Raw genomic sequence first — 13,024 nt, 5'->3', positions numbered from 1 at the left:
GGCGATTATATATGTGAAGGAGTTTCTAAAAGTGTATTTTCAATACATATGATTGATTGGATATTTTAAGAAAAATAATATCTAATTATCATAAATAATAAATTTAAATAATTTTTTTAATATTTGCAAATTGGTTACTAAATTTTTATATTAAGGATAAGAGGTAGATACCTTATGAATTTGTTAATTTTAACTAATTTTAACTGATTTTTTTATTATATTCTTATTGGTTGTTTTTAATGGGATTCTACGCTCGAGTTTGACATTGGATCTACGTGTTAAGAAAACGTAATTTTAGCTGATTTTTTTTATTATATTCTTATTGGTTGTTTTTAATGGGATTCTACGCTCGAGTCCGACATTGGATCTATGTGTTAAGAAAACGTAATTTTAGCTGATTTTTTTATTATATTCTTATTGGTTGTTTTTAATGGGATTCTACGCTCGAGTCCGACATTAGATCTACGTGTTAAGAAAACGTAATTTTAGCTGATTTTTTATTATATTCTTATTGGTTGTTTTTAATGGGATTCTACGCCCGAGTTTGACATTAGATCTACGTGTTAGGAAAACGTAATTTAGCTGATTTTTTTATTATATTCTTATTGGTTGTTTTTAATGGGATTTCACACCCGAGTTCAACATTAGATCTACGTGTTAGGAAAACGTAATTTTAGCTGATTTTTTTATTATATTCTTATTGGTTGTTTTTAATCAGATTCCACACTTGAGTCCGACATTGGATCTATGTGTTAGGAAAATCTAATTTTAACTGATTTTTTTATCATATTTTTATTGGTTGTTTTTAATGGGATTCCACGCTCGAGTCCGACATTGGATCGCCGTAGTAGGTAAACGCCCACTCATTCAATTATTGTTATCATCGTGCAATAAAGAACGAAGCCCGTGGACCAAATCCGATGCGGGTGGCTAACTTTATATAAGCTATAAAAAGATCTGTTTGGTTTTATTATTTAATTTTTATCTATGTTTATATGTTCATTTTTAAATTTCATGTGATGTATATGAATACAATCTAATTATTAATTTTATTCTATTTATGCTACTTCTGTTAAGGGATTCATCATTTCCACTTATAGTATCTATTTGGTTTATTTTTATTCAATACAAGCTTGATATATATTACAATAATAGGTCTTCTCAAGCAAAACATATTTACATTATTGTAATGGAAATTGGTTTGAACCAAAACACACAAGTTTTTTCATACAAAATCATGATTATTGTAATCAACATTTATTCCGCAAAGATATATATTATGACTTGGCTATATATATATATATATATATATATATATATATATATATATAGCACAATTTAAAAGTCAACCATTTTCTTTTGTTTGAAACTTTCCACCGTCTCTATTAGACTCACTTCAAATGGAATGAACTCACTAATTCCTAATGTCTTCGCCTTATCCTTAGAAATTCGATATGTTGGCTTCAGGGGTTGTTCCTCACACCTAACAAGTTTGAGAAACAAAAGTAATTAAAAGATATATTAGACGACGACATTAATTGTCAACATAAATAAAAAAATTAATTTGGATAAATAACATCAAATACTCCTTGCGGGGGGGGGGGGGGAAGATACGAAGAAGAAGAAGAAGAATTAAGATCAATTCATAATGAAGAAACTTAATGAAATCTCCTGCATAGAATAATCAAAATACTGAATTCTCTAGAATGTTCAAACAGCCACGAACATTTTCTCTAGGAAAGCTAAAAGAAAAATAAAATCAGAAAAGATAAGGGGAGAAAAGGAAGAGATGTGCATAAAGAATAAAAAGTGACCTCATCGCACCCAATAGCATTCTATTAAATTTCCTCAATTTTCAAATCATGATGACCACATACCTTCAAGAAAAAGTTCAATAATTTATTTGAGCTAATTTTAACTACCTGCCTTGACACGCATGATTTGGTTAAATTATGTTTATAAAAAGAAGGATTAATACTATTTTAAGTCCCTGAAGTCTAACATTTTTTTAGTTTTGATTCCTCAAATTTAAAATTTGTAGTTTTTATTTTTGAAATTTGATTTGATTTTGGTTTTGGTTATTGAAATTTGAAACCAATGGTTTTAGTCCCTAAAATTTGACCACATTTTGGTTTTAGTCTTTGTTCTAGGGACCAACAATTAATCTCTAAGTAGATAAAATGAGGTCAAATTTTAGAGATAAAACTATTGGTTTCAAATTTAACAAAATGAAATCAAAATGAGATCAAAGCTCGAGGAACAAAACTACTTGTTTTAAATTTAAGAGATCAAAACTAAAATGATATCAATCTTAAAAGCTAAAGATAATATTAACCTAAAAAAATGAAGGCAGAAATATTCTATTACATAGTATAGGTAATCATTAAAGCAGAAAAGTGACACACGGACACATATAATTAATTTAACGTAGTTTGGAGAAAATAAGAAATCAAGATGTGTGTGTGTGTCTTTCTTATATATGCATTCTTACTAAAAATAATAAAATATATAATTGAACTTACTTGTCTGGAAATTGTAACATTGGGTATAGTTCACGTAGAATCTGTACTATTTCAGAGTAGTGTTTCACTGTCTCAGCCAAACAATATCTTCCATTAGCCGAAGGAATTTCAAATGCTTTGATATGGGCATCGGCAACATCTTTCACATGGACCCACCCATAAACTTTATTTGGAAATGTCTTTGCACCTACATCAAGTAATTAAGGATATATGAACATTAAAGACTCCTTATTATGTCAAATTCATCAATTACATTTAACCAAGTGTCCTTTTTTTAAGATATTGTAATTTAATTATAAACCCATATGAAAAAAAAATAAAACACATAATTATACGTAATTGAAAAATCTGACATAATGGATACGATCCAAACAAAAAGTAACACTTTGGAAGACCTTACAAGTTACAAGAAAGAACAATGTTAATTAAGGACATTACCAATGAGCCTTGACTTATAATGATATCACCCCATCCCTCTTATTATTGAAGAGGTTGGGGAATCAAATCCCCATGTGGCTAAGGGGAAGTGCGGGCGTGTGAGTAGTCCCGTTGGAAATAATGCTTAATTATCATAAACAAAATTTAAGTCCATTTATTTAAATTTATTAAGTAATTTTCCTATCAAATCTTGCATAAGTGGATTTTATTATTAATGATTGTCTAACATAACTTTGAAAGCTTATCTATGTGAATTTTTATCATTTTTTAAAAAATTCACGCACTAAAATTTTAAAAGAAAATTAGACATAATAAGTATAAGTAAATAGAACAAAGTTTTTTCTACCTTTGCGTATTTAGATACATGCTCATTCTTCTTTTGGAAACAAAATTAAATGCGTATCTATAGACACAATCATAGAAAAGGACACAAGGATGGTGACATTTGCCGCATAAAGTCAAATAAAAACTTGATAGGTTTGGGTCACGTGAAGATAACCAACCATCCACAAAACACTCTTAACCAAAAATTTAGTTGTATCGTTTGTATGTTGAGCATTATCAGATGGGAAAAAAGTGTGCCAAAGATATAAATTAAAATTACCATTAAATATGATTAAAGATAAATTAAAATTAGCATTAAATAGAGTTAAAGATAAATTATAAAATTACCATTAAATAGAATTAAAATTGCTTCTACCGATGCGTTAAGTGTTGGTTGCAAGAGAGGTCCTATCACCATTGCTGGATTGATAGTAACCATGTCGATGTTATTTTCTTTCGCAAATTTCCAAGCAGCTCCTTCTGCCAGTGTCTTGGAAAGTTTATATCCTGTCCATTCCTGCGAACAAAAATTATGAACAACAAGAAATTCCAAGGACATTATAAGAGACTTACAAATTAAAATCGCATTACATATTAAAAACTAGATGCGCCATTTAAATCAATAATTACTAGTTTAATGTTTAGCGATCGACACTATTATAATTTAATTAATGTGCTTTTAATTATTTATTAAATATCTTAAATAAGAAAGAGTAAAAATAGTAACAAAAATATAGATACAACTATAAACAAACGACAATAAATTTTTTAAAAATAAAAGTAGAAGACTAAAGATAAGAAGTAAAATGTAGTTTAAAAAATAAAAAAATAATGTTATTCTTAATATTTATAATTTATATATTTACAGTGTGGTTTATAATTTTGTGACGCATATCGCTCATTTGCTCGTGAGTCTCGCTTTCTCAAATTTACTATGTTGAATAATCACCACACAAAACAATTTCTATATTGGTTCCGCCTTATCTTTCTCTTGCCTTATTTCACTTGGTGTTGGCCTTTGTCAATACTCCCAAAAATTAAAGAATTTATTATTCATAAGAGAATTCTCTTGAGGGATGAATTGCTTCTATTTATAAGAAATACTAATAGCTTGTGCGAAATTTTTTTTTTCAGTACCATTTTTTCATTTTTGTCCCTTACCTATTGATCCACACTCACTATTTGTCTTTCCATATCAGTATGGGTATTTTCAAAAAATAAATCGCATCTTTATTGCATATTGTCTTTAATAACCAAGTTTAACCAACTTTTTAATGATCCAAATATATAATTCAATTATATAGGTACATCTTATAAAAAGGACCAAAGAGAAACCGGTATTAGTTAGTTAAATCAAATGCAGTAATAAAAAATAATAATAATAATAATACGTACCGGGCTAAATTGCTCGCAACCATCCGGAGTTGAAAAGCATGATTCATCAAGAACAACGTCTGAAGTTAGAGGCTTTCCATTACACATCACTGCAGATATGGAAGAGGTTAAAACGAGTCGTTTCAGTGACGTTGATTTTGCGCATGATCTAAGAACATTCAGAGTTCCTCTAACTGCTGGCTCAATAAGATCATTCTGAAACATTCAAAAAAGAGCGGCTCTTAGTTAGAAGCTTATCATTATTAATCGCCAAACCTCTGATGATTTATGGAAAGTCCCAAAAACATCCCATATGATTCGTGCTAATATGTACTCCCTCCATTTTAAAATATAAGCATGGTTTAACCGATTTACAGTTACTAAGAAATTAGTTAAAATCAGTTTAAAATAATAAATATGTAAGGCATGTTTTTTTTAAATATGACCTTATTAATGAAGAAAATAAGTAAAAGAGGCAATAAAAGAAAAAAGAAAGAGAATATATGGGGATAAAGGTGATGAGAGGCGAGTGTGTACATGTCTCATAAATAATGCAGTATATACAGTCAATAGCCAAAAGAAAAAATAAAATGCATATGGTAAGGGTAAAATTAGGGGGAAAAAACTCATTAAATGATTAGACAAAACTAAAATATATCTTTCTTTTTTTTAAAAAAGAAGACTAAGGCCCTCCAACACAGAGGGGGTATTTTCCTAACATGCCCTTAATTTGCTTTTGTAAGATATATGAATAGAGGCAAAAGTATTTTTAAGTTTGGCATTATTTTAGTTTAGTTCCTGAAATTTAAAATCAGTGGTTTTGGTTTTTTACATTTGATCTCATTTTACTCCGCCTCAATATTTTTAGTCCCCGAAACAATGGTTGTAGTCTCTAGAAGAAGATTTGAAGCATCAAAACCATTAAGTTTTAAATTTTATGGACTAAAATTAAAATGAGGTAAGATTTTAAGGACTAATGATATTAACTCTGAAAAATTTACCCATAGGATTACGGGCAAGTAAATTAATTCTAATTCCACACCAAAAATTTGATTTATTATTAATAGCTTCTCATAAGAATATTTAAAATATTAATATTTTAATGTTAATTCTTTATTCATGAGTTTGGATAACTTGGGCAGAAAACACACGCCATTTGTCGATATGATTCAATGACAGCCGTTCCAGCGCCAGTCAATGATCGAACAACCAACGGTTGATGGCGTGACGTTGACCAAAGTCAACGCCACTTAGTCATTAGAGCACATTTAATGGTGTAATTAATTTTACATCCCTTTTAAAAAATAACTCTTAAATCAAATCTCTTAACCCCTCCTTTCTTTTTATTCAAAATATTAGTTAAAATTAATTAAAAATAAAAAAATAAGTAAAAAAATATAATTTTTTTTAATACAAAACACCATCATTTATGTGAAGAAAAAGAGAATACGTGATATTTAAATACGTTCATATAAGTAATATGAGGCATTAAGTGAGAATTCAACAAACAAAATTCGAGACACCTTCTAAATATCCTTTATAGAAGGGAACATCTCTTACAAAAAAAGAGGGCAGGAGGAATTATGATCTAACAATGATTATCCAAATTGAGATGATCACTAATACTCTTCTGATCCTAAATATACGGCTCATTTTGTAATATTATAAAATGAGCTTTACGTTTACGACCGGAGGAGTAATACTTAATTTGCTTCATTACTTGGGTCCCAATTTTGAATCGTCCCTATGGTATATGCATTGGTAATAATGTTGGTTAAATTCGAATGAAATGAACCTGAGGGTCGACGTGGAGACCAAGAACCACAGGTGAAGCAGTGTGGAAGACACCGACACAGCCTTCAACAGCAGAATCAAAGGAACCCTCTTCCAACAGATCTGCTTTCATCAGATGCAATCTCTCCTTTGCTCCTTCCAGTTTCACCAAATGCTCTACCTTCCTCGGATCATCTTCATTAGTAATTAAAGACAATATCATCAGAATGTTACAAATTCCCAAGAGCAACCAAATGATGAAACTGAAATATATACATAACTCACTTGGATCACGCACGGTGGCTCTCACAGTGTAGCCACGAAGAAGAAGAAGCTTGACGAGCCATGAAGCAATAAAGCCAGAAGCACCAGTGACGCACACCACCATTCCTTTCCCTGCGTCGTTGCTTTGTGCCATCGTTTTGGATTACAGTGGCCGATGAAATGAAAGAATGTTGAAGCTGCTTAGTTATAATTATATCAGCTAGCCCTCACTTCCCCTTCCTTCACACCAGTCCTCGGTCACTTCGCTGCTATTTATAAGCTTTAAATTTTGGGGGGAGGGGTTGTTGAGTTTATTTCAACATTTAATGGTTTTTTTTTTAAATTTTGCGTTTACATTTAATGCATTTTCGCAGTGTTTTGATTAATACAACACCTTCTCATTAAATTTTTTGTGTCATCTTTCTCTTTATTTATTGTTTATCTTATCCTCTTTACAAATAATAAGGGCATAGTTCACAAAAGAAAGTACCACTTCCAGTTCTTAACGCAAGATTTCAATATGCTTTATATTTAATATTTATAAAACGTATTTTCAATACATATGATTGATTGAGTATTTTAGAAAAAACAACATTTAAATATTATAAATAATAAATTTAACTAATTTTTTAATATCCACAAATTAGTTACTAAATTTTTATATTAACGATAAGAGGTAGCATGCATCTTATATATTTATTAATTTTAACTAATTTTCAGTGATTTTTTTTATTATATACTTATTGGTTGTTTCCAATGAGATTTCACGCTCGGCGCCGATATTGGATCAACGTGTAAGGACAGCGTCCATTCATTCAACGAAAGTTATCATCGTGGTTTTGGGTGGCCCCAGTAAAGGACGAAGCCCGTCACGATCTGCCCTTATCAGCCTGCAGGCTCCAGAAGCAACCCCTTGGATAACCTAAAGGAATTGAATGGTTTGAAGTAATTTCACGGGAGATATTTATCAATCTCCGTTGAATTAATCATCATCATCTTCTTCTTATAATGCGGGTGAGAAAAAATGCAGAAAATGTGTACCGTATTTGTTTGTTGTATTCTGTTTTTGTTTTTCCTGTGTTATCATAATTCAAGTTACGTAATTTTTGCGGATTATGATGAACTTTTGTTGTGTTTCACTTCGACTTGGCTGTGTAATTAATAACTATCTATTGAGATGAATAAAATGTGTTCTTCCTCTATCATTTTTTGTTCCCTTTATGCTTTGTCGCTTCCTATTTATTTGCATAGATTAAGAGAAGCAAACTTATGAATTTGATAACTTGATATAATAAAAATACTTCTAGGATGTTTCACACAAATAAAAAAAAAATTTTAAACTATATTAACTTTTTACTAATATAACAAAGTTAGGTTTACTCTTATTTAATATATAAACCTTTCAAAAAATAACTATCTATACTATAACAAATGAAGAACAAAATAATATATTAATACTAAAAATTTATGAAGTATTTTATAAATAGGATTAAGAAAAATATTCTCTCTTCCTTATAAATAGGACTTAAAGGATAAGGTTTTACACATCATCATCAAGAGAGAGAAAGCTTGAATCAACTTGTTTTGATGATAACAAAATTAGTAAAAAGATTGTTTTGGTTGAAGAGATTGAAGAGACGACCTGAGAACTTAAATATTATAACCTTTTGAGTTTTAGTATTTTTTGTGCAGGAATTTCATCCTTCTTATCAGAAAAACGGAGAAATGAGCCTTACTGTCAAAGTCCAGTTTTGTGGAAACATCCCCTAATGTGTTAACCTCTCCACCTAATGCGTTAACTAATCAAGCCTTTACTGTTTAAATTTGTTTCTGAAAAATGCTTAACGTGTTAAACCTTGTTTTTTTAACATGTTAACAAACTTCATTATAAGATCATATATAAAATTGCACATTTGCCCAGTACAAATAAGAATAAAATTGAAATTTACTATATTTTTATACTATACTTTTGTTCTTATAAAGAATATTAAACTAAAAGTGAATGACAAAATAATAGATGTAGAGTTGTTTTTGTATGGGAGAAGTGGCATTAGGATTATGAACAAAAAATAAAGTGGATAACTTAGAAAAAAAATAAAGTGGATTGCTCCTCTAGTCCTACTTATAAGAGAAGATATTTTCTGATCCTATTTACAAGGCATTGGGAGATTTTTTTTTTGCATGTATATAATTTTACCCTTTATTAATTATTCTGTTGACTTTGTTTACATGAGACATAATATATATTAAATAGAGATAAAGTTAAAAAGTTATTGAATTTTAAATGAAAGTTAATAAAGTTTAAGATGTTTTTTGATCTGTGTGAGACATGTTGGAAGTGACTTATAAATAGAACTAGAAGAGTATACATAAACCTACCAACTCAGCATATTTGGTTAGTTAATGGTTACACTTAACATGAATAACAATTGGGGCAATATTGCTCCAATTTGAACTTTAAGATACCCAGCGTTCTTGAGTAAAAGCTTTTGAGGTAAATTTACATCTCAACTCGGAAAAGAAAATAATATGAACAATACGTGGATATATCAACTTAGCATAGTTAGTCAACTAATAGTCAAACTTAACCTAAATAATGGCTAGGACAATATTACTACGACTTGAAAACTTTCATGGTGACATTAAACTAAAAAATATTTCTAAATACCTAGCACTCCTAAGTATAAACTTTCAGAATAAATTCGTACTTTGTTCCATTATTAAATTATAAGATAGAATTAATGAGACTTAAAGATTTTTTTTATTTCAATAAAAACATATTGAAAGCGTCATACCATAAGTTCTACACATAATACAAACTTTGAAGGGATAAAATTAATAAGGCAAGTTCAGGTCATTAAATTTTGATGGGCCAAAAAAAAGTCATTAAATTTTGGATGGTGAAGCTGTTTCTTTGTATGGTTGGGGGTTTCATATGCTAGCCCCACCCCCCTCGCTTTCGAACTACACACTAAGTCTTCCACGTGTTTGAGACTTCTGACGTCCTCTACTGTTTGCGGCAATTGCCCCAGCTATTGAAATGTTACTTTGTTAATCTATTTTTTTTTTATATTTTGATTATTAGATTCTATATAAAATGACTAACGTTATAATATTTTAAGGTGATAAAATGATTTTGTATTTATTTTTTAAGAATTTTTTTTAAAGAAAACAATAATTTTAGAATTTTTTTTTGAGAAATCATAAAAAAAATTTTAAAAAAGCATCGTTTCATCGCCGTGGCTCTTGAGATATCAAAATAACGTCACTCATTTTAGGTTGTCGTTTTGCAGCTGTGAACTTTGACCACGAAGATTCGATACATAAAAGAAACGGCCCCATTCGTTCAATTTCACGTTATCAACATAGTCGTTTTAGATGGCTCAATATTAGAAGTGAACCATATATGAAGTAAGGGTTTACGTCACTTAAGCCTCTATCTTAGATTTTTTTTTTTAAAAAAAATATTCCTACATCGAAAATGATAATTAGGGAATTTTCAAATATAATGACACTTCATCACAAAATATGAACATACTTTTAACCCTGAAATATATAACAACAAGACAAGTTAATTGATAAAAAATTCTAAATCCCCCTGCTCGTGTGTGTCCATGAAATAGCAGTAGAATTTAATTTACATTTTTTTTTGCAAATTTTAATCTGTAGTTTTGTTGGAAATATAAAATGTATGAAAGTTAATAATTTTCAGTCCAAATAATAATAATAATAATAATAATAATAATTTCTTGGACAGTTTTTTTATGAGTTTTGTACTAAAAATTTTTAAAAATTTTGAACAAAAAAGAAGCATTATTTTCAGACAAGAAAAGGATAGCTTATATACTTGACTCATTGAATGATATATTATAGAATTAAAAATGCCTAACTAACGATGTAACCATAATTTACTGAAGAGTTCTCCACTTTCATTTTCAAGATAAGAGGCCTATTAGCCACGCATTATCAGTTGAAAGTGAAAGTGATTTTTTTTTTTTTGCCCTTTTGTTAACAAATTGAAAATGATATTTGAATCTTTAAAGTCCACATCCATTAACCATATTGACTATCAAAAATATTTATATATTAAAGGAAAATAACGAGAAAATTATTGATAAGTCCAAGTAAGAAAATAAGAAAAATGTTAATAAGTCATCAAGTAATCAACTATATTCTTAAAAACTTATAATACCAATTTGTTTAAAAAACGGGTTGGGTATGATATTATGACATCTGAATATATTCAATTAATAAAATTTGAATAATATTTTGATTGTGATTTGTGTATATTGGATTAACTGAGGAGCATCATTATTAAATGGAATTTCAATTGGAGGCTTAAATGAAGAAATTAATAATTAATTTTGAATTTGAATAATATCTTAATTGAGATTTGAATATATTAAATTAAATGAAAAGCATCATAATTAAATGGTATGTCAATTGAGGACTTAAATAGAGAAATAAATAATAATTTCAAATTTTTATATGTTCCTTCTAATTTCCGAATCTTTAATTCAAATCTCATTTAAATAAATAAATAAAATCACACTTCTATAAGAAATGAATCTTGAGCTACCTTCGATAATACAATTTATTAAAATTCAAAATTTAATCAAACATTCTAGTCTGTTCATCGCACAAGGAAAAGATTTTTAGTTTAATCTTTACAAGTCAAACTTTCATATTAACAAGTTGAGCTCAAACTTTAACATGTTAATTAAGTCCCTTTACCCAAGAATGAAAGTAAGCCAGATTTTAGCTAATTACGTCTGAGCCTATAGCACAGATCAAAAGTCTAAATATAAGCCTAAAATTGCATGTAAGTTTTGGAGAAATTGCAAATAAAGACCACCAAATATATAGAGTTGTGATTTGGGACTTTTAATTTAGAAAATAACAAATAAGGACCCGGTTTTACTTTTATAAACATGAAATCATGATGAAATGTCTAAAATCCCCCTCAATCAAATTGTGATTTGGTCTACTAAAATTGTTATTCGCTAAAGTGAATTTATTATTTCTCATAGTCAACTTGTCATTTGGCATACCCTCAGCCAAGTTGTGATTTGATCTACTGAAGTTATCGTTCACTAAAGTGAACTTTTCATTTTCATAGTCAACTTGTCATTTGACTTAGGGGTATTTCAAATATTTCATCACGATTTTACATTTACAAAAATAAAATCGGGTTCTTTTTTACTATTTTTCAAATTAAGGGTCTCAAATAACAATTTTACATATTTGGCAGTTTTTATTTGTAATTTCTCCTAAGCTTTTTTAGAGCCTTCAAAAGACTTAATAAAGCTTGAAGCCTTTTCAAAAGCCTACTTATGATGTAGGCTTTTAAATAAGCATAAAAAGCTGTAACTCTATTTTATGTACAATTTTTTAAACTTATTTAAAAACTTGCTATGTGTTTTAAATAGGTCTTGAAGCTATAAAAAATACATATGATTTAATTATTTAAATAAATTTAATCTTAATTTACAATAAAATAACAAAGTTTCATTCATTATAATATCTCATAAAAACTAAATACCATCACAATTTTATTAGCTCAACCTCAATGTTCGGAGATAGACTCAATTATAATTTAGTTATTACGTTTGTAATTATCTGTTAACTATTTTAAATAAGAAAAAGAAAAAATAATAACAAAAGTATACGTAAAATTATAAATAAACTACAATAACATTTTTGTAAAAAAAAAAAAGAAGCCAATGATAAGAAGTAAAATGTAATTTAAGAAGTGAAATGGCGAAAATATATTTAATACTCAGATAGACTCAGAAGTGAAGTTTGGATCTCATAAAAAGGGAAGGAGAGAATCCAATTCCAGAATAGGATAAGATATAGGCAGAGAAGAAAATCAAAGAAGGGAATTAAATATAAGAATATTAAATATCTGCAATCTTTGTCTTCTTTTCATTTTGTGCGAGAGAAGTAGAGAAAGAGAGAGCCAGCGAGTTGAGTTGCAGAGTACATGACAGGTTTTAAGGATTATTTATGTACACGAATATACTTTTTTTTTATCAAATTTTTTCATGGATATTCTTATATATTTAGAGTTTTATATTGATAATATTATCATAATGTTTAGAGAAAATTTTGCAGTTTGAATGTGGAGTAAGTAGTGAGTTTTGACAATAGATAACTGTAGAAATTTAAAGATATATTATTAATACATTTTAATCCGTTTATATTTGTTCATTGATAGTTTTGAGAATTTTAAATTAATGTTTTAATTGAAAATTTTGTTATTTAAGACCTATAGAATGTTTTACTGATTAAATTTAAGTTAAATAATTTATTTGAGTTATTTAATG

The 13,024-nt window shown here is 28.5% G+C and overlaps 1 protein-coding gene across 2 annotated transcripts; it reads right to left on the bottom strand.

The window, feature by feature from the left end:
- Nucleotides 1-1,087: 1,087 nt before the first annotated feature.
- Nucleotides 1,088-6,948, bottom strand: LOC114743716 (tetraketide alpha-pyrone reductase 1). 2 transcript variants are annotated; one of them, XM_028931936.1, is made up of 6 exons: nucleotides 6,717-6,947; nucleotides 6,454-6,626; nucleotides 4,680-4,874; nucleotides 3,633-3,801; nucleotides 2,523-2,709; nucleotides 1,088-1,483 (listed from the first exon to the last, which is right to left on the bottom strand). In XM_028931936.1, the coding sequence occupies exons 1-6, from the start codon at nucleotides 6,847-6,849 to the stop codon at nucleotides 1,339-1,341; spliced, it is 1,002 nt and encodes a 333-aa protein (XP_028787769.1). In that variant the 5' UTR covers nucleotides 6,850-6,947; the 3' UTR covers nucleotides 1,088-1,338. The 2 variants fall into 2 exon arrangements, with proteins under 2 accessions (XP_028787769.1, XP_028787770.1); XM_028931937.1 differs by having other exon boundaries at nucleotides 1,397-1,483; nucleotides 2,570-2,709; nucleotides 6,717-6,948.
- Nucleotides 6,949-13,024: the final 6,076 nt, after the last annotated feature.

This window comes from Neltuma alba, unplaced genomic scaffold, assembly GCF_004799145.2.
Source record: "Neltuma alba isolate B1F8T4 unplaced genomic scaffold, ASM479914v2 tig00004102_pilon, whole genome shotgun sequence".
NCBI lineage: Eukaryota > Viridiplantae > Streptophyta > Magnoliopsida > Fabales > Fabaceae > Neltuma > Neltuma alba.
This window is presented reverse-complemented; position numbering and strand designations above follow the sequence as displayed.